Source organism: Dendrobium catenatum, unplaced genomic scaffold (genome assembly GCF_001605985.2).
Source record: "Dendrobium catenatum unplaced genomic scaffold, ASM160598v2 fragScaff_scaffold_716, whole genome shotgun sequence".
In the NCBI taxonomy this organism is placed as follows: domain Eukaryota; kingdom Viridiplantae; phylum Streptophyta; class Magnoliopsida; order Asparagales; family Orchidaceae; genus Dendrobium; species Dendrobium catenatum.
Window position 1 is genome coordinate 6,011,624 of NW_021319178.1, and position 27,471 is coordinate 6,039,094.

At 33.0% G+C, this 27,471-nt stretch overlaps 1 protein-coding gene across 6 annotated transcripts in view; it reads right to left on the reverse strand.

Annotated features, from left to right (window-relative positions):
* Window positions 1-1,841: 1,841 nt before the first annotated feature.
* The window catches only part of LOC110109617 (SAC3 family protein A), a 43,842-nt gene continuing 18,212 nt past the window's right edge, over window positions 1,842-27,471 (reverse strand). For 5 of the 6 annotated variants that reach the window (XM_020840781.2, XM_020840780.2, XM_020840778.2 and 2 more), the window contains 10 exons: window positions 22,093-22,194; window positions 19,080-19,183; window positions 11,834-11,984; window positions 11,095-11,580; window positions 10,793-10,933; window positions 10,621-10,680; window positions 4,473-4,603; window positions 3,795-3,928; window positions 3,485-3,717; window positions 1,842-2,365 (listed from right to left, as the gene is read on the reverse strand). In XM_020840781.2, coding sequence (XP_020696440.1) covers window positions 2,270-2,365; window positions 3,485-3,717; window positions 3,795-3,928; window positions 4,473-4,603; window positions 10,621-10,680; window positions 10,793-10,933; window positions 11,095-11,580; window positions 11,834-11,984; window positions 19,080-19,183; window positions 22,093-22,194 — 1,638 coding nt within the window. In that variant the 3' untranslated portion in view covers window positions 1,842-2,269. The remainder of the gene's footprint in view (window positions 2,366-3,484; window positions 3,718-3,794; window positions 3,929-4,472; window positions 4,604-10,620; window positions 10,681-10,792; window positions 10,934-11,094; window positions 11,581-11,833; window positions 11,985-19,079; window positions 19,184-22,092; window positions 22,195-27,471) is intronic. The other variant, XM_020840779.2, reaches the window with a different exon arrangement.

Consider the following 27,471-nt stretch of genomic DNA (forward strand, 5'->3'; position numbering starts at 1 on the left):
AATTGTTTCTTAGATCGATTCAGCTTTATTTTTCTTTGTCCACTTCTGGAGAGTTTTCAAGTTTTTGTCACTTTTGTTCTCTGTTTTTTTGGCTGGATTCGAATATGTAGTAGGATCTTAGTATCTTTTATGAGTAACATTGGATCACATAGCTCAGTTTGATTTGTTAGTTGGGAGCTTAAATTTTTATCTAAAAAGTTTTGGATTCAAGTTTTTGTGCTTGTGTTATGTGTAAGAGTTTATAATCAGATCTTTGACCACCATCACTCAACTAAGATCTCCTGAACATCGTTGCCTAAACTACGATCCTCTGTCCTTCATCCTACTACGACCTCTGATCACAATCACCTATATAAGGTTCTCCAACCAATATTACATAACTATAACTCTTTAATCATTATCACATGACTACACCAATACCTTATTATGTTGTCCATCTTCAACGCTAATACAAGCCATTGATATCAACTCTGACTCTCAACATCAACCACACGACATATGTGAAAAGCCTAATTATGATTATGGCTGATAGTTAACAATAGCAGGGCATACGATGGGCAAGGCTAGTATTGGCTGATTACATCAGCAGAAGTGAACAACAATAAGAGCGACATCAACTTGTGGTTCTTTAAGAATTCAGCCAAAAATATGAGAGTTTTAAATATATCAACAATAAAGTTAAAATTTACCAAAACTTTACTTTGCATTTTTTTTCAGAAAAACAAACACTAAAATTCTTAAAACTTTTTAATTTTAAAATACTTAAAACTTACTTTTCATCAATCGCATAACCCAAAAAAAAAAAAAACAAATAATTGTTAGAAGGTTGCTCTTATGCCATAATACTCATTCAACTACCACGCATAATTGTTATATATACTTCATTTCTATTATATTGTATCAACATTTTTCTCAATCACAAGGATATTATTTCTAACAGATAATAAATATTAATAAAATTATTTCAAATGAACAAAAACCACGTGAATCTTTCTTTCTTGAATTCTTCAAATAAAATTTTTGATATCTATTACAAGCAAATTTTATCAGTGTTTGCGCTTATCTTTGTAAATGCTAAGAAATTAAACCTTCTTGCTGCCACGATTTTTCTAATACACAAAAAATTATATTAATCAGATTAGTATACTGCAATTATCAATAACAACTAAAATTACAATTAAGATTTTTTTTTGGGTTTACAAATTTTTACTAAATTTTTTTTATTAAAAAACTATTTAAAAAAATAATAAAAAAACTGTCACAAACAAAGTCAAAATCCTAAGTAGACATCATGTTCACGGCAAATTATTGCATCCGATCACCTGACAGAGAGATCCGAGAGATCCGAACGGATCTCTCTCTGTCTACAGTAAAGCACAGTACTGTAGCAGCTGCTGCTACAGTACCTGCGCTTTTACTGTAGACAGAGAGAGATCTCTCTGTCAGGTGACGGGATGCAATAATTTGCCCATGTTCACAGACGATAATTCTCAAGACTTCATATTTCAGTAAAAAATAGTCAAAAGAAATTGTATATTATATTATTTAAGCTATCCGAAAATCTAAAATGAAAACTTTAATACTTATCAATTGTGCTATCGACTGTGCTATCGAGTAAACATTAAACAGTTCATGACCATATACACTGACACAAAGGCTAGGTAACCATATCTTTCAGAAAATATTTTAAGCACTATAATTCACCAGTAAATGTAAACCAAAATGCAAAATTTAAAAACAGAAATAAACTCCTGCAAGCAGTTACAGACAATTCGAAACATAAAATAAGAAAAATAAAAATTTACGATGAATATAATTGACGATTCTAATGACATGGAAAGTTCCAGAATGAACCTCAACTAATAAAAAAGGCTTTCAATGTTGTAGGAATTTTTATTTGATTAAAGGACCTGATAACAATGTTATGTATATCTTACTACAATTAACAAATGATACAAAGTGTTACTCAGAGCCCATTCTACTCTACCTGGGACTGATTAGATTCACAATCAATCAATCTCCAGGCCAAATCTCCATTAACAAGTGATATGGAAGCTTTTGGCCATGCCAATTCAACCCGTCAGCATGTAAAGGAATCTAACTATTCTATGTGAGCTTTGGGGCTGCAACCAATTCCATGAATATTTCGCCATTAAAAAGAAAAGAAAAGAAAAGATAGCGTCACTTACGTGATAATTTCCATCTTACTTCACCTGGCGAAAAGTATAGGACTCGTTTTTATAGGAGTTTTCTCACTTTTGCAACATCATCAAGTCCGAGTGAAAAAATCATCCACTGCAAGATTAGCATCCCCGTGTGCAACAGCATCTTCTGGTTCTGGCATGTAAAGAGTAGAGGAGGAGGCCTGAAAAGGTCAACAATAACATCAAATTTTTATCCTATCATATGGAATCGGCTACATAAATTATTTTTCTTCATTGTATGCTGTTAAGAGTTAAATTCTCATTTAAATCTAATAAAGAAAGGTCATTCCTAATATTTTCTAACTATGTCTTTTTAGGTCTATTTATATCTTTCTTAACATAAGTCAAATCTAATACATCTAATTTTCTATCCGGGTTCATAGGAAGGCTGCCTCTAAAAATCAACCGAAGAAAAAAAAAAAAACAGTAACGAATGAATAATACTCTGAAAGAACAAAAATATTCAATTAAAACTTCATAAAGATTAAAACCCGGTATGAGATACTTCGGATTATTTTTTTAACTTCTCAGAATCCAAAAAGTTTCATAAAAATTTCACAAGAGACGTGTTACTTAGCTGTAAAGTGGACGCATTACTCGATGGAAAGTTTATAAGCGAGAATGATCACTAACAAAACATTAAAAATCTAAAAAAAAAAAAAATCATGGATAAGCAAAGAGTTTAAGACCGTCATGGCAGCTGTTATTGAGCAAATGGTTTATAATGTTCATTTCCAAATAAAAAATAGGTACTTGATTTATTTTGCAACTACCTTCTGTCAACCTTATGTTTACTTAAGTTAAAAAGTGCAAACAATTAAACTCTGCTCTGCACATTTCTCGGTTTGGTTTTTAAGTTAACAGTAAAAAATTATTTGCCTGACTATGAAATCAAGTAGGGATTTTCCATTCAAAACCCATATCGGTCTCAATCCATGAGGGGTGTCGAAGTCCAAGAACAATAATCAGATTCTTGGATGGGTTCAGGTTAACCCGCTTGGCACATAATCCTAAAACCCATACAAAGTATATTTAAATCCTACAAACAGTCCGAAAAAAAGGAGCAGTTTGATAGGAAGGTTTCATTTGTGACGGCTTTCTTACTGCTTCTTAAAACAGTTTTTTAATATAAAAATTAAAATTTTTGTACTACAAAGCTGCTTTAAGAAGCAGTAAGAAAGCTTTCCCAAACCAACCGAAGTTGTGGTCATAAACTGAAACAAAATATGAGATTAAAAGATCCCATGCAGGATTGATCAGATAGGAATAACTGAGCAAACCTTAGTATCCACTTGCAGTTCGGCGTTGTTTTCAGCAACAAGAACTGCACCGTGTGCCTTCAACCACTCTTCACACTCCTCAAGTCCATTTGCACCGTTTTCATCATCAAAACCTGTTTGTGCTGAAGTTGAGAAGCCCAACACATGTGCTATATATGAAACGGGCACAGTTGGTCTGTATGATTTTGAAATGCATTTCATAGCTTCAAACCTCATCTTTTCTACATGGAGATCTAGAGTGCAAAGAACTAAAATAAGTTCAAAACTAATTTAAAGAAATATTAAAAGAGCAATTCTTAAGTACATGTACCCATAAGGCTGGTAATCAAACTTGAAGCTGCCCTGTATAATCTGAAAAACAGCACATAATTTCCAGATGAAACAGCAGAGTGCACAGCAAGAGCATGCTTTACAGCTTCATCCTGTTTTGCCTCAATTGACAAACTGAGAGCAAACACCCAGACATGAGAATGAATAAATTCTTACGATAAGCACAATCTATAGGGTTATAAAAAAGTAGTTTTTAACCATGGGCAAGTTCCAAATGCCATTTGGAGGAAACTTAGGATTTGTTTGGGAAGGCTTTCTTACTGCTTCTTAAGGTAGCTTTCTAGTACAAAAATTTTAATTTTTGTACTATAAAGTTATTTTAGGAAGCAGTAAGAATGCCGTCCCAAACGAAGCCTTAGTAGGGAGGATTGGTAGGCTTGGGGACAAGGATTGGTCCAAGGGGTGATCTAGACAACTTCATGTCCCCACCACCTCTGCCCATGCCGGGAACCACCTAACGTAAAGAGATTGGAACCCGAAGCCCTGCATCTTAATGGCACTCAAGAACTGTAGAGCCAAATCCAACTTTCCAAAAATTAAATTTTAATATACCAATTTCAAGGATAATGTCAACTTGAAGTATCCTGGGAATGCTATTTAAGGAATGTCATGCGCGTAGACTGATAGGTAAAACAAATATGCAGGTAGTTTCCAGTACCTTTTCATTGATGATAAAAGATCTCTTTTATTATTAGAGTGTAAAATTACACAAAGTAGATTATAAGCTGAAAACTCCATCTGACATCCTTTGATTCCATCAGCATAAAGTCTTTTCAGCTGAGACTGGCACTGCAAAACAAATATATGTAACAAAAATAGGTAAATAATGAAATCATGAAAATCTTCAACTGCACTGGATATTTGAATTAAATTTACCAACTTAGTGAACTTCTAAACTAAAGGAACTTTCACAAAACAGCAGTAAAATTTCATGTTAATTTTACTTTGATGATCAGAAAATGTTAAAAAAATCATAGAATATTGCCTTGGATCCAGTTGGACCTAATCATCAAAAGAAGCTTCTCTTTATTGATATAACATTCTTCAAAGGATAATAACCTTTGAAGTATTACAACAGAAGCAGCTTCTCGGTATTCTGATCACATCCTTCAAGGGAAAATATCCTTGGCATTTTCAACTCGAGGGAACAACAGGCAATGAACTAGCTCAAATTACAAATAGAAGAACCAAACTGATATTATAAACCTCGGTATAAGAAGTGTATTGGCGAACCTTGAATGAAGAGCTGGGAGTCAAAACATCCAGACAGTTCTAAAGGATTTGACTTGCCTCTAAGATGAACTAATGTAAATTAGATTGATGAATCATCAGCTCGTTAGTAAAAACAGAAAACAGAGGAAGGGACAGTTATAGAGAAGTGGCCAACAAAAAAAGGATGGCATTGCCAGTGGAGCAATGGATAATCTAGAAATCTCAAACAGGAGAGAAGGAATGGAAAAAGTAAAAAGAGCAGGAAGAAGGGAGCATGAAATTGGCAGTAGATATGGATGAGGGCAATGGACACAAGTGAAGAGTAGGTTTTGGAGGCATACTTTTCAATGGCACAAAATAGCGCACACCATAGCTACGGCACCACATGGTGCGCCGCACATGTTCAAGTTGGCGCGCCATTTGCGTCATGTGTGCGCAATGGCACACGACACGCGCAATTTGAATTTAAGGATTTTTTCATATAATTATAAATAGTTTTTAATATTAATATATTTTAATTTCTAAAACTACGTAATAATTAATTTAAAATAATTTAATATGATTAAAATAGTTTAGTTATGTTTTATAAAACTTTATTTAGACTTTATTTTAATAGAAATTTTGGACAAACATGATGCTCACTTTAATGGTTTAGACTTTGGACCACAAACATATTCAACTAAGTCTTACCCAAATTGATTGATACTCTAAAATAGGATCCATATAATAATTTTTATAATTATTTTTTTTATTTTGCGCCATGTACAAAATGGCGCACGCCACGCCATGCACTATGCGTCATGACTCCACGGAGAACTTTACGCTGTGGTGTGCCATTTCCTATTGACAAGTATGGTTGGAGGAAGGGAAGATTGAATCATCAAAGCAACAAACAGGAAAGGGAAAAAAAATTCATATGTTTATTGAAGAGAGGAGAGAGAGAGATAGGGAGTTTTCAACAGGCTCAACAATGGACACTTATTGAAAGAGAAAAAGGCCTCGGGTTTTTTTCCTGAATTATATCCAATTTCCTTAAGATTAAAAAAAATACTGATATCTCTCCTTCCTTAAAATAAAAAAAATCCAAGTCATCAAGCATACGAGCTAATCCATGCTGAGATCAATTTTTGCTATCAATACATAATTAGTTTTTTCAAATGCTCGGCTTGAACTAGCTCAGATCCTCACATCCTAAGAAGCTAGTACCAGTTATTTTATCGTCTTTCAATGTTAGCCAAAGCATAATGCCCAAACAGGGATGTTCTAACGCATCACTATGATAATGGTCATTGGCATAATAGAAAATCAGCTATAGTACGATATTTAAAAAAAAAACAAATTAAATCAAACAGATACAGGATTAACAAGGACCAGCACATTGGGCATAATATGCAGAAATGAAGGGCTATATTCACAATATAAATAGATTTACGAGAAAAAAACCAACTAAAATTGACATAGATGTAAAGTCACATCCTAATCACTAACCTCCTAAACCCATGCATTTTGTCAATACCTTTCACAATGGCTAATTCTTTATTAAAACTAAAATTATTATAATGGTATACCTAATGGCAAACGCTAAATTATATGACAAATTAAAGTTGAATAATTGATAAATGACATCAAGTTTGCTAAGTGTTTCACCTTTAGCTATGCAAAACTTCTAATCATATTAGCAGAGGATACCAATAGGTAATTAGGAGACATTTTACAATGCGGGAGACTTGGAACTGCTTCTTACGTTTCAACTTGGTGGAGATGGAAGGACTTGAAATACACACTATTCAAGAAACAAGATAACATAGAATTTGAACAACTCTTCTTTAGTAGAATTAGAAGTTCCTCGCTAACTACTAGGGTGAACAACGATTACCTAAAAAAAAAAAAAAATACTAGAAACTGATAAATACCCGAACATTCTTTATGAGTGCAAAACCTTTTTTGTCAAAAAGTGCAAACATGCAATAGGCACTTCTGCAGCTTCCAATTAACCAGATATCTAGATGATGACCAATATAAGATAAAAGTATTATCCTGCACGTCATGCCAATTGGTCCTAGCCTACACTTGGATGGCTTGTTAAAAGTGATGAGATACACATTCACATAAGATCATTTGACACAATTCCAAAGACTTGCAAGATATCAATAACACGATCTGAATCATATGGGCGTAACTAATGCAAAAGACTCCCACTATTGTGAACTTTGGTGAAATTTTGATGAATACAACCTTACCTCTACGTCGTAGAAAAGTTGTTTTCTTCCGTCTCATGAGCAGGCTACATATTGCTACATTTGAAGCAAAAATCAATGCTTGGCAAAATCATCTAGTCTCGAACCATAGCATCTACTCTATCAACCTTATCCCAACTATTTGGGGTAGAGTTAAAGAGTCCTCATTCTTTGTTTGTTTCAATTGAATGTTGCATCAAATGTTAAACTCATTCTATAAACAGGTTTCTGCACAAATAATAAATCCATGCTATCTTTAGTCTACCCATTTTCCTTCATAATTCTTCAAGACTGCTTGTATCTAACATCTTTAAGCATTTTTTACTCTTTGATGTACATGTCCAAAATATCAAAATATATTATCTTTAATCGATGATACTCTTACCATCCCTTCTAATAAAGTCATTGCTTAATTATTCTTCTTAGTTTTGATGCATCCATATGAATATTCTCGTTTCTACCATGCTAAACTTGACTATTAGTGACTTTTTACTACAGAACACTAGGAATCATATGTCATAGATGGTCTGATTATCGTGATAAATTTATGTCTTCGTGAAATTATATTATCATGTAATACTACTCATAAAGCACTTTTTTGTTTTAATCATGAAATCTTATCTGTAACATTAGATATTCTAATCCATATGTAGGGGCGGAATCAGCCTCTCTATTAAAGGTGGGCAAATTTATTACATAAATAATTAAATATAAAAAGCAAAAATATATATAAGACAAAATTCAAAGCAAAGTCTTGTATTTTATTATGATTGAAGAATTATATAATGATTATAAACTTTGAATCTCATTTTCTTTTTACTTTATAATGTTGCAATACAATTTTATCGGAATCAAGTCAAATGCGTCTTCCTTAATGTACGATATTAGCTGATCATTGAGTCAGTCATTGCTCCTACACATTCTTTATCTTTAAATATTGATCCATTTACTAACATTAAAAAAAAGGATATATGAACTATGATGATAAATTAAAAGCTTCAAATTCTAAACTTTTGTAATTTAATTTCATTTCAACCACTACCCTTCAAATCAAACAAAGCCTAAGAATATAGAAATCAAACTACTATTTCTAATCTTTAAAGGGCAAACTAAACTTTTGGGATATTTGCATAAACATGAAAAATAGTACATCTTAGGCACTTAACAATGAAAAAGGTTAGCGTTAGACCGGTCCAGCCGGCCCACATAGGACCAGCTTAGGCGGAAAAGAGGTGGAGCCTTCCGCTTCCCTGTCGCGCCGTTCAAGCCGCCGGGTCCAAGGGAGCACTTTAAGAAGTTTTTTTTAGGGAGTTAGGAGGGAATTTTGAATGTAGGGACTGTTTAGATATTTTCTTTTGGATTGTATGCATTAAATAGTTTGTTCTCCTAGGGTTAAGGCATCTTGAATTTGGGCTGAAATTTGAGATAACTTAGGTTTAGATTTTTTAGCTCTAGCGGCGTCTAGAGATTTGGGAGAGATAGATCATCCTCTAGAATAGAGGATTAATTGTATCTTGGTATTTTCTTTCCGTTATATTTGATTTCTTGCAATAAAATTTATTTTTTTACTGTTTTCTATTGAAGTTGTGGACTGTTTTTATTGTCTTTACCAATAGTGTTAGGTTTTACTTAAAATCTTCAAGTATTTCCTAACAGTTTAGAATAAAAAAAAAAATAAATATACAATGAGATAAAAAAAAAGAAATTCATAAATAAATTAATAAATGTGATTCTATATTAACAATTAAATATAAAAGATCCAAGCAAGAAAAGTAAACAAGCTATAAAAACAAAATGGAGAATTCAAGTTGGATGGTTGAAGTGGGGGAATACATCGGGCTTATTGTGTGATAGAAAAGCCCCCCTCAAACTTACGGGAAAATTCTATAAGATGGTGGTTAGACCTGCAATGCTTTATGGTGCATAATGTTGGCCATTAAAAGATAAGCATAATATTAAGTGTTGTAGAGATGAGGATGCTAAGGTGATGAGTGGCTTTACTCTTAGAGACAAGATACGAAATGAGCATATAAGTGAAAAGGTTAGAATAGCTCCAGTAGAAGATAAGATTAGAGGGAGTCACCTTAGATGGTTTGGTCACATAAAACGGCGGCCTTCCGATGACCCAGTTAGGAAAATAGATGTATTAGATTTGACTTGTGTTAAGAAAGGTAGAGGAAGACCTAAAAAGACTTGGTTATAAAATATTAGAAATAACCTTTCTTTATTAGATTTAAATGAGAATTTAACTTTTAATAGGACACAACACAATAGAGAAAAAGAATTCATGTAGCTGACCCCACATACTAGGATAAAGGCTTGATGTTGTTGTTGTTATATAAAAACAAATAGTATGAGGCAAATTTCCAACTACAAGCATTAGACAATTCCTCAAAGCACATAATTAAAAAAAAAAAAAAATCTTCTCATCTATTAAATTATAGAACCTACCTGACACACCAATTCTTGAATAAATCATCCCAAGCAACAAATGTGAAAACAAGCAAAGAGGTAGAGAGATATATGAGAGAAAAAATGGGATGCATTCAACTCAAAACAAAATAATCAAACTAACAAAAATAACCATCTCATCATATCAAAGAAGCACAATGTAGAACCACTGTACGAGAATATGACAAGCTCCACAATCAAATTCCAAACCGACAACTGCTCCAGCCAAGATCAAAGTCCCCAAAACATTTTGGAAAAAAAAGAGGGAAAGTTTTTTTAGAGGGGCTAAATTATGAAATTGTCATCTCTTAAAACTTCAAATTAATCTTGAGAGTGGGCAATTGCCCACCCTCGACTATATTGAGTTCCTCCCATGTCCATATAACTATTATTCTATATAATAGATTCATGATGCTTAAACTTATCACACCTAACCTAAGTATTCATTGTTCTACTAATTTGAAGTCCTTTATCTTATAAACATATTATCTGTTATGCTAATTTTTCACTTATTTCAATAGTTGTCTCACCTATTAGACATATACAATAAAAATGCCACAATGAAACCAACTTTAATGTACTTTATAACCATTTTTATAACCAATACATATAGAGATAGACTCAGTGTTAATCCATGATGTAATCCTGCCGTAATTAGAAACTCTTGATCTCTCCAAAACTACTTCTAACACTATTTAATGACCCATTATACATAGTTTTAATAACTTCAAAACGCCTTTGGCACATATATCTTTCTTTATGCTCAACAAATCAATTATCAAATAATTCAATCATACCATACATTATTAAAAGCTTAAATGATATTAGCATTGCACTTTTTAGACAACTTGATGGACTTGCATATTGTTTTATCATTGGAATGAAAACCAAGAAGCAATGACGGACCTGGTTAAACTCTGGCAGATCCCCAGCTTCTAAAGCCAACCGTCCATGGGTTTCATACACCTATAGAAAAAGGAAAAAAAATTGCACTTTTCGGAGTTTCAAAAATAAAAAAGCTTCAATAGCATTATCACTTGAAAAATATGGATGTACGAGTGGAAATTTTTTTGAGAACCTTGACAGTTAGCTCATTTTGTATCCTTTGTACAGTTAAATCCTGACGTATGGACTTAAGTTGATCACATTTGTAAAGGTAATTCTTCTGACAAGTCAGAACCATATGCAGAGCTCTCTCCAAGACTTCTTCAGGTCTAACCTGCATGGCAGGGATTGCCTCACACAATTGAATACAAATTTTAAACATAATTTTATGAAACTATAAGAGCTCTGCAATTAAACTTCTTAATTGGAATCAAATACTCTAAAAATTATAATTATGAACACTAAAATTAAAACTATAAAAAAATAAAACAATACAGTTGCAGGATCAGGAGCCGACGTAAGACGCAGATAACGTTTTTCTACATCCTGGCAGGTTCCTTTAACTGTAAGTGCATCCCAATAGATATCTTCAACTGCTCTACATTGATCATCCGAATTTTTGGCAAGCAGCAAAGCATTGGCTCTTCTTAAATATAAACTTCCAACTCCAGCACCTTTTGGCTTGAATTGCTTGACATCTGCCTGCTTTTCCTGTCCCTTCTCAAATCGCTTGGATCGATGTTCACGCCGTTTCCTTTCTTCAGGTGAATTTTCTAGAGTGATTGCACTGGAATAATGTTTAGTCAACTCCTGCTCCTTATCACTATCACTTGAAGAATTTCCATTCTCAGTTATATCCAATGTGTCAGAAAAACGTGACTTCTTCAATGGCCTCTGAGGGGTTTTGCTTAGAAGAGATTGTAGAGGATACTTCATGCTATTCCGTCCATCATCCATAGCATTAAGGATTTGGCTCCCAGCCTAAGAAGAATAAACAAGAATATTCAAGGCAATCGTAAACATGTAAAACTACAAATGCTAACTCCAATCCTCAAAAACACACAAGGTATTTCATAATGGAAAAAATCTACAAGTGTCATTCAATATATTTGAATGCTAATGAGCCACATAACCAATGAGGCATTGAAAATAAACAACAATATGCAAGGAGTTGCAGTTACAACAACGCAAATAACCTAAGCGTAGTAAATCCCAAATAGAACAAAACACTAACCATCCTTTCAGCCCAGCTAACAGTTTTTGTTGAGTCATTATTGAATGGTGCATCTTTAAGATCCAGTCTTTCCTCAGCAACAGGCTCCCAACGACTTTTACTGCGTCTGCTAGAAAATTTTGGCATAGATGGCATTGTACTTTGTAAAATGCTGTGAAGAGAGATCTTTTATCAGATATGGCAACTCTTTGACAAGCAACAGTAAAAGAACTAAAGATGTTCATGAAATTATAAAAAAAGTTTAAAAAATAATCTTTTTTCTTTTTCAAAAAGAGGTAAAATATACAAGTGATGTATTAGCGCCTATTTCAGCTACTGGCATGGATGTTACGTCTTTTCCACAAGATATGGACTTTTGTAGTTAAAGCAAATTACAAACCAAAGTTTTCAGTGCAAAAGATGAACAACTCTTGTTATGCAAGCATATAGAGTATGACAAATGGTTAAAGAAACAACAAGGAGGCATTGTCCAACTTACTATTCTCCATCGACAATAGGCACAAAACAGATTCTGACTTCAGAACGACCTCCTGAAAAGGCGTTCCATATATAGCCATTTCAAATATGCCTCGTAGTAGAGCAACCATCTTAACTGAGGTACCTTTTCTAATTTATACGGCAAAAAACCACAAAGGCCGATTTACCATTTTTTGTTTCTACCTCTACAGAAAAAGAACGAGCAGCCCATAATGGTGCATTTTGATTCTTGTCAATAACAATAAAAATACTTTCTCTAGACTGTTCATTGCTAAGCTATGATGCACCGACACGGACACGTCGACATGGACACGACACGTCACGGACACGGGACACGGCATTTTTTGAAAATATAGGACACGGGTGCGGCGTGGACACGGCATAATAATTTTTTTAATATAATATATAGTAATTAAGGTGACATTATATTAAAAATGACAAACAATAATAAAACAATTTCATGATAACTAGGTACTGAGCTTGTACCTAGTGGTACCGAGCTTGCACTAAGCGGTACCTAGAGATACCTAGCGGTACTGAGCATGTACCTAGCGATACCGAGCATGTAACTAGCGATACCTAGCAGATATTATAAACCCTTACCCACAAGAACAATTTTTTTTTTTGTAATTGTTTCTATTATTGCTTAGTTGATCTTATTTCTAACAGTTCGCAAAGGTAAATTGCAAAGTAATTTTTGAATCTTTCTTTTAATCCAAGTTATCAAGATTCTATCTTAATATTAAAACAGCTAAACTCTTGTGGTGATGCTTACACTTCATGTGATATTTAATACATTTATATTTAAACTATGCTATTTATTTATATTTAAATTTTGATTCTTTCTTTTAGTCATCAGCAAGTGACTCTTGGAAAGCAGTGCTCAGATGAAAGTTGATTCCTTACCGCCAAACTCCTAAATATTTTACATACATTTTATAACCCACACCCTAGCTTTCAACGGTAAGCTAATCGACAATGGTAAATGAGTAGACTAAATCAAGATGACTTCATAAGCCAGAATACTAGTAATAAAGAAATACAATAATATCTCATAGGAAAATTAAAATAATTGATCCAGGAGATTCTGAAGAAAACTTAAAAGTTTAATCTCAAATAAATAGATTTGCAAGAAAATTGAGAAATTGTCATTTAAATTTGAAAAATAGGAAGGTGCGAGCAAAATAAGATAACGAGAGAAATTTATGCCAATGGAATCAGCAAAACAATTCTAAAATCGCTTCACAAGATCATCCTCCCTAATTTTAAGAAGTGCAATACCTTTTAAGGAGAGAATTTAGAACTGCTAGCCATTTTTAAAAGATGACTAACCAAAATATGAAGGATATAATAAATTTAGGATAAGAAATCATAAATTAATGAACTTGAAATTATAGATGGAAATTGATTAGATTCTACTTTTATATCATTAAGACTCTGCCATAAGATATAAAAATTAAAATTGGAGCAATTGATTTACTTTCCTCAATCTCTCTACCCCCCCCCCCTCTCTCTCTCTCTCTCTCTCTCTCTATGTGTGCCATCATCAAACCCTAAGGCACGAGTTCTGAGGAGAAGCTGATAGCCTATTCTCCCTCTCCTGCCAAGAAGATTAGGAGAATGAATCTAATCAACTCAAAACCTCCACATAACCCCATCTCCTTGTCCTAAATAATTCATACAAATTCCATATAATCCTTGTACACTCCAATTCTGAATCCTATTTCACTATCAAAGCATTCATTCCAATCATAGGACTTCATTATGATTCATGTTAGATTAAGGGAAAACCTAGAGTGTTCTAGAGAGAGAAAAACCCATGCATGGTATGGGAGCCATAAATCAAATGCATGTTAGGATTATAAGTTTTGAAAATTTTAAAGAGACCAACCAAAAACTCAAATCTACTGACAAAACTCATGGCCACCATTAAAGCTCTCCCTAAACCATGGGATGCATCATTAGTGCAGTCACCATTAATTCAACCAAATCATGTAGAAGAAAAAATAAGTCAAAAAAGAGAATGAGGAAGAAAAAAATCAACAATAACTTTTTGTTGATCTACCTTACGAGAAAATGACCAAATTGGTCCCCTAACTTTTTCTGGAGGACCAAAGTAGTCATTGAAAAGTACCAATTTGGTCTCTTGACTCTTTAAATAGGGATCAAATTAGTCCTTTTGTGGGATCATTTAGGTCTTTATTTAAAAATTCAAGGGACTAAAATGAGAATTTTAAATAGTCGATGACTATTTTGGCCATCTGTAAAGAGTCGGTGGAATATTTTGGCCCTTATTGGTGAATCTTCTACCCTACATAGTATAGGCTATTTTCTTATACATTGTCTTCAATAAATGCTACTTGAATTGTCTCTCAAATTTAATTTTTTTTCTAAATATTCTTCTTCTTTTAATTCTCAACCATTTTAGAATTCTTAGTGGTTCATAAGATGACTATCAATGATCTATTTATACCCCAATACTCATATCAATATAACATAAGCCAATTTTGCTTATAATTTTGCCTTCAAGTATTGATGATATTATCTTATAGCACAGCAGTCCTAAATAGTTTGACCATTAAAAAACATCAATAATTCTAAAAGTTATATACAATTTATATCATATTCTTCTATATAATTAAAGTTGTTAAAATAATTAAAATCACTTGAAAATTGACTCCCTATGAAAACGAGTTGAGTCAATTTCAACTCTATTTGAGCTCTACTATGGACTAAATTGATTTTGTGTCTATGTTAAGTTTGATTCTTCACACTCAAATATTATAGTTTTTTTTTAGTTAGTTTGAGTTTACTTGGAAGGTGTATACATGTATAATGTATTAAATATATAATAGAATACATGTATAATCATATAATAGAATGTGTATAATTATGTAAAAAATTAAATAAAAAACAACTTCGAGTTAACTCAAAATTGAACACAAGTCAAATTCGCTCGAACCAAATTAATTTTAAGCTTGAATTGAGTAGAACCAAAATTAATAATTTCACGTCAAGCCAAATCCAACTCAATATCAGTTCTATGCATAATAGATCCAAGATAATTAATCTCTCACATTTAACTTCATATTTCGACATAATGATATATCATTATTAGTTTTACTCCCATCAAAATTTTATATCATAATAGTCCTTATTCTGCTAATGTTAAGCCCTTTATCTTCAAAAGTTTTAACTTTGATGTTATAACTTCTACGTATTTTAACAAAATCTCACATATCTAAATTATTTCATATATAGCATAATTTTAATATGCTTTATAAACATATCCATAAACAATAAAAGAGAAGCAACTTAAGCACATCCTTGATGTTTGTTGGGAACTCTTTTATGTCTATATAATAATTCTTTATGATAGTCAATGTTTATATAATAATTTCAGCAATCCTTTGCACGAAACTTCAAAGCTTAATACTCACCAAATCATTTCTTGTGATACTTATCATATTAGCATAGAATTCAGCAGGGTCCTTTTTCATAATTAATTAATTAATTATTAAAGGGCTTAGTTTCTTTTCTTCCTTTCATATAGAAGTATTTATTGAATGAGGGGTGCATAGGTGCTATATGAAGTTATTTGTCCATTAATATCCCAATCCCATAAGAAAAAATGGGAGTATTTGAGAGTTTATTTCAAGTTATTATGAAGTTGGGAAAGGTATTTCCCTTTTTTTTTTGGGTGGATTCCACCAAGTTTGGAGAGGTGAGAAAGGTAAGAGATCATAGTCAAGTCTGCGTTTGTGCCATAATCAATCACCCAAAGCTTCTAATATTTTCTCATCTTTTTTGACCATGCCATAGCAATTCAAATGGTTGTCTACTAATATTCTATAGTTGAAAATTCAATTCCAACAATGATAAAAAAATCATTCCAGATGATCAATGGTCATAGTGGAGTCCAAGACTACGCCAAAATTGATCCCAACACTCATAAGCCATCTCTCTATGACTATATAAGGCAAATAGCTGCACAATTCCAATAGCCGAAAATTTGTAAGGGGGCAGTTTTCCTTCAGTAAATAGAGAAAAGGCCTTTGTTCTTTTGCCTACGCCTGGACAAATCAGTAACTGTCGACTTGGTGAGGTTCTCATATCCCAATTCTTGATAGATTCTTCAAGTCTTGGTGACTTGGGAAGGTAAAATAGGGAGGGTATTCTGTCATTTCAAAAAGCTCCGAAATCCACTATATGTGGATAGAATTTCAGCCTTCTTTGAAAACAAATGCAGTCATTGTAATGAGAATATGGGAGGTTCTAGAAAGTAGGGGTGTCAATAAATGACCCGACCTACAAATCCGAATAAAAAATTTTGGGTTCAGATTGACTCGATTAATAAACAAGTAGAGCTCGTTGTATTTTTCAAACCATTTATTAAATTGGTCATGTTCGGGTTGACCCACGAACCTACTTTTGAATCGAAAATTACCCGTTTAATATCTTTTTTCTTAAAAATTTTTTACTAGTGGGTATGGTCTTCTTATTTTTTTATCAAATATTCAAAATTTTAAAATCAATAAGTTATAAAAAAAAAATTAACCAAAATGGGTTAATTCAGGTTGGTCTTTTTGACCCATTTATTAAACGGGTCATGTTTGATTTAATTGGATTCGGTTCGAGTCAATTTCAGTTCATACCTGAACCCAACTTGTCAACCCATTTTTACACGTCTACCTGAAAGTCGTGGTAGTGGATGAATTTGCCAAAATATGAAAGACTGCAGCTATCTCTGGCACAAAACTCATTTCTTGGTGTAGAATTCTTCACACATACACATGAATCCATTGGGAAATAGCCGTCTTACAAAACCTTGCAATACTTGTTTCCTTCTAGATTTCCCATCATTAAAAAGTAGTTTCATAGAGTTCTTATAGTTGTCTAATCTTGTAAGGGCCTAGTCCTTCGTTCTTTCACAGCCTATTTGCATTGCATGTACTTTTCAAGATCATCAAAAATCATATGAAGACCATCCCTTATTCTCTATAAACCAATTAATTCTATTGTACTAATGTTTTTTTTCCAAGCCTACAATCCAATGCCCTCTCCCATAACTTCATTGTATATCTTATAAACTTGATTCTATTATAGTTATCACCTCTTGAGCATCCACATTGTTCTTAAATACTAGTTCAAAAACGGCTCTTCTATAATCATCTAAAATCCACTTAATATTCAAGATTTTATTTGTAAGATACCAATTGTTGAAAATTAAATTATAAAACCAATTTAAAAACATTTTATAGATAATCATTATATGTATGGATATCATTAATATAAATGCATGAGGCATTATATAACATGTAAATCTAATTTAAAAATAATACTAATTAAAATTATATAGGCAAATATGAAACACAATCATTTTGAGCTATACTACGGGTGTAAACAAGTTGAATCGAGTATCTAGCTAATCGAGCTAAGCATGTTTAGCTGTTACTAATATGAGCTCGAACTCGTGGCTCGATAAGCTTGACTCGTGAGCTCATTAACAAGTCGTGCTGGAGCCGGCTGGACTTACTTACACCCCTGAGCCATACATATTAAAATCAAAATCTATATTGAGAATGTCAAATTACACTTTAAAAATAATTGTAACCCAAACTATTATAATAACTTTTATATAAGCATGTACATATGTGTGCATGAGCATCTTCTCACTAACTGTGTTATAGTATGATAAATAAATATCACATGACTTTATCAACAATATCACTTTTTTCCCAAATAATGAATAATGCTCTCATCAAAATACATTTTGTAATATAAAACGTACAATCAATGCCCATATTCTTTGAAATTTTTTTTCATTAATTGATGATAAAAAAGTAAACAAATAGTACATCTTAAGGATCTTAAAAGGGTTTTAAATTGAATAAAGCAAGCACCAATATTGAATCAACCACGAACAAATGGTGAACAATCCATAAAAGTGAATGAAAAATAGTTCATGCAAGATAGTCAGATTATGACAATTATGCTCACTCATGTAACCTAACACAATACTTCATTTTTTTAATAGTTTAGATCGTAAAGAGAAGAACTATATGAGTCCAAATATTTTTTCTTTTCTAATGCTTGAAAGCAAGTCAATGGAGGGAACTTGATACTAGGAATACAGCTAATCTAAGTGAAATTAGACTCAATAAATGGCTCATTAGCTAAACTTGATGAGCCAAAGAACCAAGTTTGATCAGCTCAAGTGCCAATTCATTAAACAAAAGTTAATCTAAATTATCTTAAAAGAATCAAAATTCAAGGGGTTAGTTTACAAAGTTATTAAAAAAATTAATAATCTTACTTCCCCTCTGTCTGAAAAAAGTTATTAACCTTCCTCCAAATTATCATTGTTCATGATTTAACGACCACAATTCCTCTAGTTAATATTAACCTTCTCTCTTCCATGCTCAAGCTAATTGAATCAAGCTTGAGCTTGATTAATCAGCTAAGCTCAAGCTAGGTGTGGCTCAATTTCGACTCGATAAATTCACGCCACTTATTTTAACCAAGTTTATGAAGGGCGCAGAAAAGCACCAATTTGATTATTTCAGCATTCCTCTAGACTATACAAAGAAAGTACATAAATATAGGCATTAAGATTCTTTTGTCAAAGGACTGATAACAATGGTTGAAAGTAATAATAATAACAATAAACAAGACATGAAAATGCTTGTAAACAAACCAAAATAATAAGTAAAGACATGATTGCGTTGACATATGAAAATAGCTCAAATCAATAAAATGTAAAATGTACTTTTGATCAGCTCCACTTGAATTGGAATTTGGCAATGGGAAAAGGGGTTCCATATCCCAATTCTTTGTCCAAAGTGTACCATCATCTTTCGCCTTTGCGATGATCTAAATAAAAGCATCAAAATCAGTACAATAAAGAAAAAAATACCCTAATCGACTAGGGTAAGTTTGGAGGAATTCATCTTCTATATGAAAACTAGTTGGAAGTAGAGTCTCATCACTTCAATAGTAATCTGAACATCCATCCTACCATGTATCACAAATGAGGATGATCAAAAGCTATAAGCATAACCATGAATTAACATAATGCACCCAAAATCTGCAAACATCCTAAGAAGTTGCATTGAGTTTAGGGAAAAAAAATATTGTGGAGTCTAGTTAGAGCAAAAAATTAAAAGATTGGATATTACAAGTAATAAAGATGGAAAACAAGAAACCTAAAACATTAACCATACCCACTCCAATAATATCATCAATTACAACCTTAAAAAAACTGCTTGGGTTTATCTTAGAGAGTTTAGCATTTTGTATTCATCTCTACTCACTATTTTGAATCATTCTTTTACACGGCTTCTATCCAATATATTCGCATTTTACTTCTCAATTCTTCGACATTACTTTATCTTATTTTATTGATGCATCAACCTCTATGTTGCACGTCAAGAGCACCAAAATCTATTTTCCATTGCATTATATTAAATAGATACTACTCCCAAGTCCCATTGTCTCTCTGATATAATCATTTCAGATCAAATATTTCTAGTTTCTCATGCATCTATCAATAATATTTACATTCCTAAAATGCTCAATTTGCCAAAAAGTCAAATAAACAACACTTAAACATATACAACATAGCTGGCATAAGTATAATTTTATAAAATTTAATAGTACACCTCCAATAATATTCTCTTATCATATAATACTCCTACAATATATGATGCAACCTAAGAACAAACTTTTCTCTATGAAAGCAAATAAAAACACACTTCCTTTTTCATTAACATAAATCTTAAATAATACAAACAAACACAACAATAAAACAGCACTAACACCACTTACAACTTATAATAGACAAGACACAACACAACTTGTAACTTATAATAAAACAGGACATGACACAACTTAAAACTTACAATAATTTTAGAGAAGAAGATACAAGAGGAATGGAAACTGTGGAGACAACTTAAAACTTACAATAGTTTTAAAGAATATAGATACAAGTGGAATGGAAACCATGGAGAAGAATAGATATAAGTTTGAGACGAAATATAAGAAAGATAGGGAGAAGAAGATAGCTTGCAAACTAGAAAAAACCCGCAGATTTTGAATGATCACATTCCAAAAAATCTTCAAAGTCTTTCTCTCTCAAAGAAAATTAGCCTCAATTTATAGGAGAAATAAGAGGGAATAACATTTAATAGACCATATAAATGTGCCCCCAAAACAGCCACTAAGAATCACCAAAACAACACACATTTAAAGCCTCCTGCATAGGAATCAGCAAAGAGGAAACCAAATAGCAACAGCATGGAAAACGAGCAGCCAATAGTAGAAAAACAACAGAAGAGCAACAAGGGAAAAAATAGCCAGCAGCACTTAGGGAAGACCAAACAGCACTTGGGAAAAATCAAATAGCACTTATAGCACTGATGGAAGACCAAACAACAGCAAGTATACGAGAAGATAGCAGTGAAAATGAGTGAACAACAGAAAAACTGAGAGATAGATGGGAAACCGAGGGGCCAACTTGGAAAATGAAGGGTAAACAGAAAAAACTGAAAAGTCACTGGAGAAAGAAAGCTAGAAACACAAGTATAAAATAAAGAAAACATAAAATGGCAACTCTTGACTACATCAATATTTCTCCATTTTAACCATGCAAACTTAGCTATAAAAGTCATGTCATCATCAAAATCCCTATCATTTTTTTCAATCAGTTTAGAACACCATATGAAAAGCATACACTAAGGTACTATATTTTAAATATCATATGTAGGCATGACCAATAAAAAAAAGAGATAAGAGCATGGTACTAATTCTTGATATAAACATATAGTGAGCAGGAACAATATTGTCTTTCCATGAGAACTTCTAATGCTATAGAATATTTTATCATGTATATCTTTATTCTTTAATAACTTTAGCGTGCCTTTAACATACCTTTTGTTTCTTTGATTTGAACCAAATCATTTTAGATAATACTCAATCATCTGCTTTCTCAAGATCAATAGAACTCATAAGATGATCTGTTCTTTTCAATATTTTTTTAGTCGTAGCTTATAATTAGCATTCATGATAGATATTTTAGATATTAAACCATATTTGTTTTTTGATATCGACATGATATCATGAGTCCATGCTCCATTACCCTAACTCAACGCAATCCTAAACATTTCTACATTTTTTAATATTGCTACTAAAATACTTTTTGCCAAATCATTTACCTTCTTCTTCAATTTAAAATCGTTATAAAAAATTTAACCAAACTACTCCAATATCACCAATAACTATTCAAAGAATAGGTATGTCCTCTTAGACCATAAAATGAAAAAGGAGCATACAGCCTTGAAAGAAAGTAAAGCCAAAAGATATTAAAATAGAATCACATTCCAGTAAAAAACAAATGCTTTGCAAAAAGAATAAAATAATAAATATGTAGAAATAAAATTCACAAACTCAAAATTAGAATCCTACAATATAGAGATCAGACATATTCAACTATATTTTCAATGCGTTAACCTCCTTATAGAAAATGGTACCAAGTCCCTTATCAAGAAATACCAAAATATGCAAGTGTGATATTTTTCATCTTGTTTAATATCTCATAGCATAGAATGTGTTATAAATTTATAATTTATACTTCAAATAATTAAAAAAATTCATGTATCTTTTCATCTAAAACTAACATTGAATATATGCAAATGCATTCGCATGACCTCACGTAATTAGTTTGTGAGTAAAATTTCAAACTGAGCAACTTCAGAATTGATCTAAGTTCTGCAAATTGTTCTCACCTCAGACAATATAAGTTTATTGGAAGTCCTTTGCGCATCATCCTTGCATCGAGAGAAACACCTTTCCACATAAGCACGAACAGACGGGGGGAATGCTCCCTGCTAATGGCAATAATTCAAAAAGGAACAAAACAGTTACATCTAATTAAAAATAAGTTGAAATAAGCATGGAGTGATAAAAAAGAAGTAAAAATGACGAAAACAATGCATTTAGTAATAAAGGGAATGCCCCCAGCTAATAATATCAAAAACACTTACGGTTGATATCCGAGGAAATAGTTCAGGGATAAGAAAACATCATTTTAATAATATAGTTAACAATTAAAATGCCATCTCGAGTCATTAAACTCTTACAAAAAATCTTATTACAATCCCCTAAAAACATCAGAAAAAACTAGTACTGATCGATATCTCAAATAACAATATCATTAAACTTCATCAATTTGAACAAAAAATATGAACCCAAAAAATGAGAACCTGCAAAGATGACTTCGGTTTTGAAATCAATGCTTAGCCTTCAGTCTAAGAGACTGTCATAGATCATGAAATCTGTCTTGAGATATAGTTGCAGAATTACTTCACATGCATTTCCACACTAAAAAGTAAGATGAAGTGATCCATAAGGGTATTCAGCAAGATAGGCCTGGATGAATTTATATGGTAGCATATCAAGTTGCACGGCAAGCTACACTTCATCACATTCTCGCTTTATTATTTCCATTTTTTTATACATCCTTCCCCCTCCCTCCTTAATATTAAAATAGCCTCTAAGGGGCAGACACATGAACAATTATTAAACTAACCCTCCATTATTTTTAAAATTAAAATAGCATGGATTCTAAGTTATGATGCACCGACACTTCTCCTCAAAGAGGCGTGCAATATCCGACACTGTATCCGACACGACACTCGTCCGACACTTATCGGACACGCCGAAAATGTGTCCGATTAAAAAATATTAAATACAAATTGGACACGCATGTCTGACATGCGTATCTTAAATATTTTATGAATTTTTTTAAATATAATTTCTTGTATTTGATGGGATTTAAACTAAATTTCTTATTTCCTATCCAAAACACCAAATCAACCCGCACTTAATACCCAATCATTGAATATTCTCATTTTCATTTCTTTTTGGCAATGAAGGTATTTTCATCTCCTCTCTCGGTGACTGATAAATGACATCGACGTCTGACTCTCGACATCCTAATACTAATCATTTTAAGCAAAAATTCTAGTTAAATGACTTATTATTTTCAAATTAATTTTAAAATTATACTTATTTAATTTTTATACATTATTTTTTAAATATAAAAACTATAATAACGTGTCTAACCCGTGTCCGTGTCCTATATTTTCAATAACTGACGTGTCCTGTGTCAGTGTCGTGTCGTATCCATGTCACTGTGTCCATGTCTGTGCATCATAGCTTCTAAGTGGCCAGGCTATTAAATAATAAAATAATATATTTCTTTACAATTTAAAGTTGTGCACCAAAAGCATAATTTTAATGTCACTTAATTCCTATTTTTTGGGGCGGCAACAAAGCATAAGAGAATAGTGTGAAATTTTAAGCGGATCCAGGATATGATTAGTTTTACAATTTCTATTTTCTAGCCTTTTTTAGGACTAGTTTGCATCTTTACCTTAAATAAGAATCTCTAATTAATTTTCCATGGTATATTCAAGCCAAATTCCCTATCTTCCAAATAAGCACACCAATCACTCAAATAACCTCTACTCTCTCTTCAAGTTTCTTTCTTCTAAGCTTTCTCCAGAAAATTTTCTTTCCTTGCTCTACCTTGAAAGTGAGCCTTGCAAGAAATTTTTATGCATGCAAGGAGGTGATACAAGGTGCTAAGCAATCAACAAAAAGTCCATGGAGATGAAGTGATTGTGAGAATCTATCTGAAAATGAGAGAGGAGAATAGTAGAATACTCCCCCAAGGACTTAACCATGAGATATTTTTCCATTCAAAGTGAATGTGGAACTAAACTTCAAATTGAGCACTTGAAAGGAATTTTTACTGAAGTTGCTAACTTGGAAGGATTGGTGAATGCAAACAAGATACAAAAATAAATTGAGCGCTTTGAGAATTACTTAATTTAATAATACAATCTGATAGATTTTTCTTGCCATATGTTATTCTTATAATTATATATATAGTGAAATGCATAACTCAAAGCCCACAACATGTCTAAAACAACATGGACAAGCTTAGAGTCCACTTACCAATGAATTCTACACCATTGTACACGAAGATTAGGAATACATCTAACGGAAACAATTGCAAAATAGTCTGAGCAAAATGTGTGGGTACCAACACTAAGTTATGTAGGAAAGTAATTGAACTAGAAATATCATTTCAAGAAAGATTTCTCTTCATGAAGTATGTGATGGGGTTATATGAGGGACTCCAACACGAATTGAAGCTCTTCTAAGTCAATATTATTGCAGAGGCTAATACCAAAGTGATAGTTTTAAAACAAAGAAAACGCCCAACTTTGGATCAAAAGAAAAGGAAAACAAAAAAGAAAAAGAACGGTGAATAGAGAAGAAATACGATAAGAGGTTAATCTATACATACTCCAAAATTAGCAAAGCAGTCAAAATCATTGGAAACTCCATCTTTGATGCGGGCAAAAGATATAGGGAGTCTATATCTCTTGATCACAAAAGACACGATGGACTTCTACGGGCGAAATTGGCTAAAGACGAGAAAAGAGACGAACAAACTCTTACATTTCAAATTAAAGAAATAAAAGAAATTAAAAAAACACAAATGAAAAGACACCATAAAGTTGCTGCACTTGGAGAAGAAAGATACAGGTGGAGTGGCACTTACGGAGAGACGAAAGAGATTAGAAGCCCGAGAAGAAAGGTTGGAAAGAGCCCGCAGGATTTCCGGAGGGGATGAGAAAGAAGGGTGGAAAGAGCCCGCAGGATTTCCAAGCAACCCGCAGGTTAGTTTTTTTTCCAAGAAAATCAATATATTTCATTAACTTATTCTCAAACTTTACAATCCCCATATATATATATGAAAGGGGAAGATAAAGACACTTACTTAATTAACACTAAATCCAACTTACACATAGAAATACCCCCTCCAAGCTCACGTAAACCCAGGAAACCAAGGAGAGACACACGGGAGACGAGGGAACACACGGCCGAGAGCCAAGCCACCAGGAACGCAGAGAGTCACTGAATAAGGAAGCCAGGCGTGAGAGTCCGAAGAGGCAAACACAAAATACAAAGCCATGAGGAAACCAAGGGTACCTCAAGGAAAAGACAATTTCTTGAATACCAAAAGCGCGTTTGGAATGATACGGCCTGCCAAAAGAGACTATACATATAATTAAAAACATAAAAGAAACACACTGTAATAACAGAATTTTAATAATGAGCATAAAGTTACTCTAATAAATGAACTAAAAGTCGTCATATAAGTACTAAAGAGGTCACCTGTAGTTCAAAATGATAGTCGTATAAAGCTGTCAGACCAAATTGATAATAGCCAAAGCATTGATTTATTTGGACTAGTATTGAGCCCCTTGTCTCATCAGACCCCTTCTTGCGAATTCAGCTCTCTGATGAACTTATCTGTTTTTATATTTATTCCGTTGATTCTCATTGCAGGCGGTGGCATGTCATATCGATTCCTTGAGTACCTCAACCAAACTTTTCATAATTTCTTCCTGTTCTTTCAAATTGCTTTAGCGATACCTTTTGTTTATCGAATTTTTATACATCAGGAAATGCTGATATTGGCAGTTATGTAGAGCGTCTTGAATGTAGGATAATCCTATGAAGTCGCTCTTACGTATACACTGCGTATCCTGTTCCAAACGGGAGTGGACTTAGGACATCGTCGCTTTCTTCCTGAATGTAGCCATATTTTGGTACTTTTTCCATTTTTTTGACTCAAACCAAAAAATTAACAAGACTCAATTACAACATTAAGACATCAAAATGACTCATGACAACTCAGACTTGACCTTGAACTGATAAACAAAAACTGACATCAAATAATTTGACAACTATCAACTTGACAACGCGACACAAACCTGGACTCTACATCTTCATCTGATCACGAAATGCTGCGGGCAAGACGAATAGGAGTCTATATTTGCCTGATCAAAAAGACACGAGGGACGGATTTAACACGGGCAGGAATGGCTAAAGAAGAGAAGACGAACAAACTCTTCACATTTCAATTTAAAAAAAAAAGAAATTACAAAAACACAAACAAAACAACGCTAAGTGCCTGCACTTGAGAGAAGAATAGATACGGTGGAGTCACTGGCGAGAAGCGAAAGAATTAGAAGGCCGGAAAAAGTTGGAAGAGACCGCAGGATTTGCCGGAGGGGATATGAAAGATGGTGAATAGAGCGCCCGGCAGGATGTCCAAAGCCTAACCGCAAGGTTAAACAGATTTTTTTTTTTTCAAAAATTCAAAATATCATTCACTTACTCATTTCAAACATACAAATACCCCCCATAATAATATGTATGCAAAGGGGAAGACTAAAAGAACACTTAGCATTAATTTACACTACAATTCAAAGCATTAAACTCATAGAAAATCCCCCCAGCTCAACGTAACACCAAACAGACGCAAGAGAGACAGCCAAGCGGAGACGAGGGAACACACGGCACCGAGAGCCACGGCACAGGAAACAGGAGACGGTCACGGAACAAGAGCCGCCGTGAGACCAGAGGCCAAACACAAAAACAAAGCCATGAGGAAACCCAGATCACTTAGGGAAAGACATTTCTTGATATTCCAAAAGCCGTGGATTCCCAAAGAGACTTGACATGCAATCTAAAAAAAAAAAGCCATAAAAATGTTATTAAAATAATAAATGACAAAATTTTAGCTCATATACTCCAAACCCTGATTCATACATGAACTAAAGTCCACATCATAAACTGAACTAAAAGTTCCTCCAAATAATATAAACTACTAGACTCAAGGGACAGCCAAAATTTGATTTATTCTGGACTAGTGTTGACCCCCCCTTAGTCACAACATTCTCTTGCGATTAAAAAAATGTAGTTAAGTAGGAGAAAGAAAGCACTATCAAGAGAAATAGGTAATACTGAGCTGAACTGAAGAGCGTGCTGATCAAACTCACCTTCATGGGTTGTGGCAAGGACGAACAGCTTAAATAAGAACTCTTCCACCTCAATGTTTAGATAAAGATGTTTTTTGTTTTAATCATCTTTGAAGCTAGAAGCTGGAAAAGTTCAATTACCAAAAAGTTGGTGGAGAGTTTGGGGGTGATTGCAAAGCTTCATCCAAAATTGCATTCAATAGGTAGATCCAACAAAGGGTGTACAATGTGATTGTTCGCTCAAGAAAAATAATTTGGTAT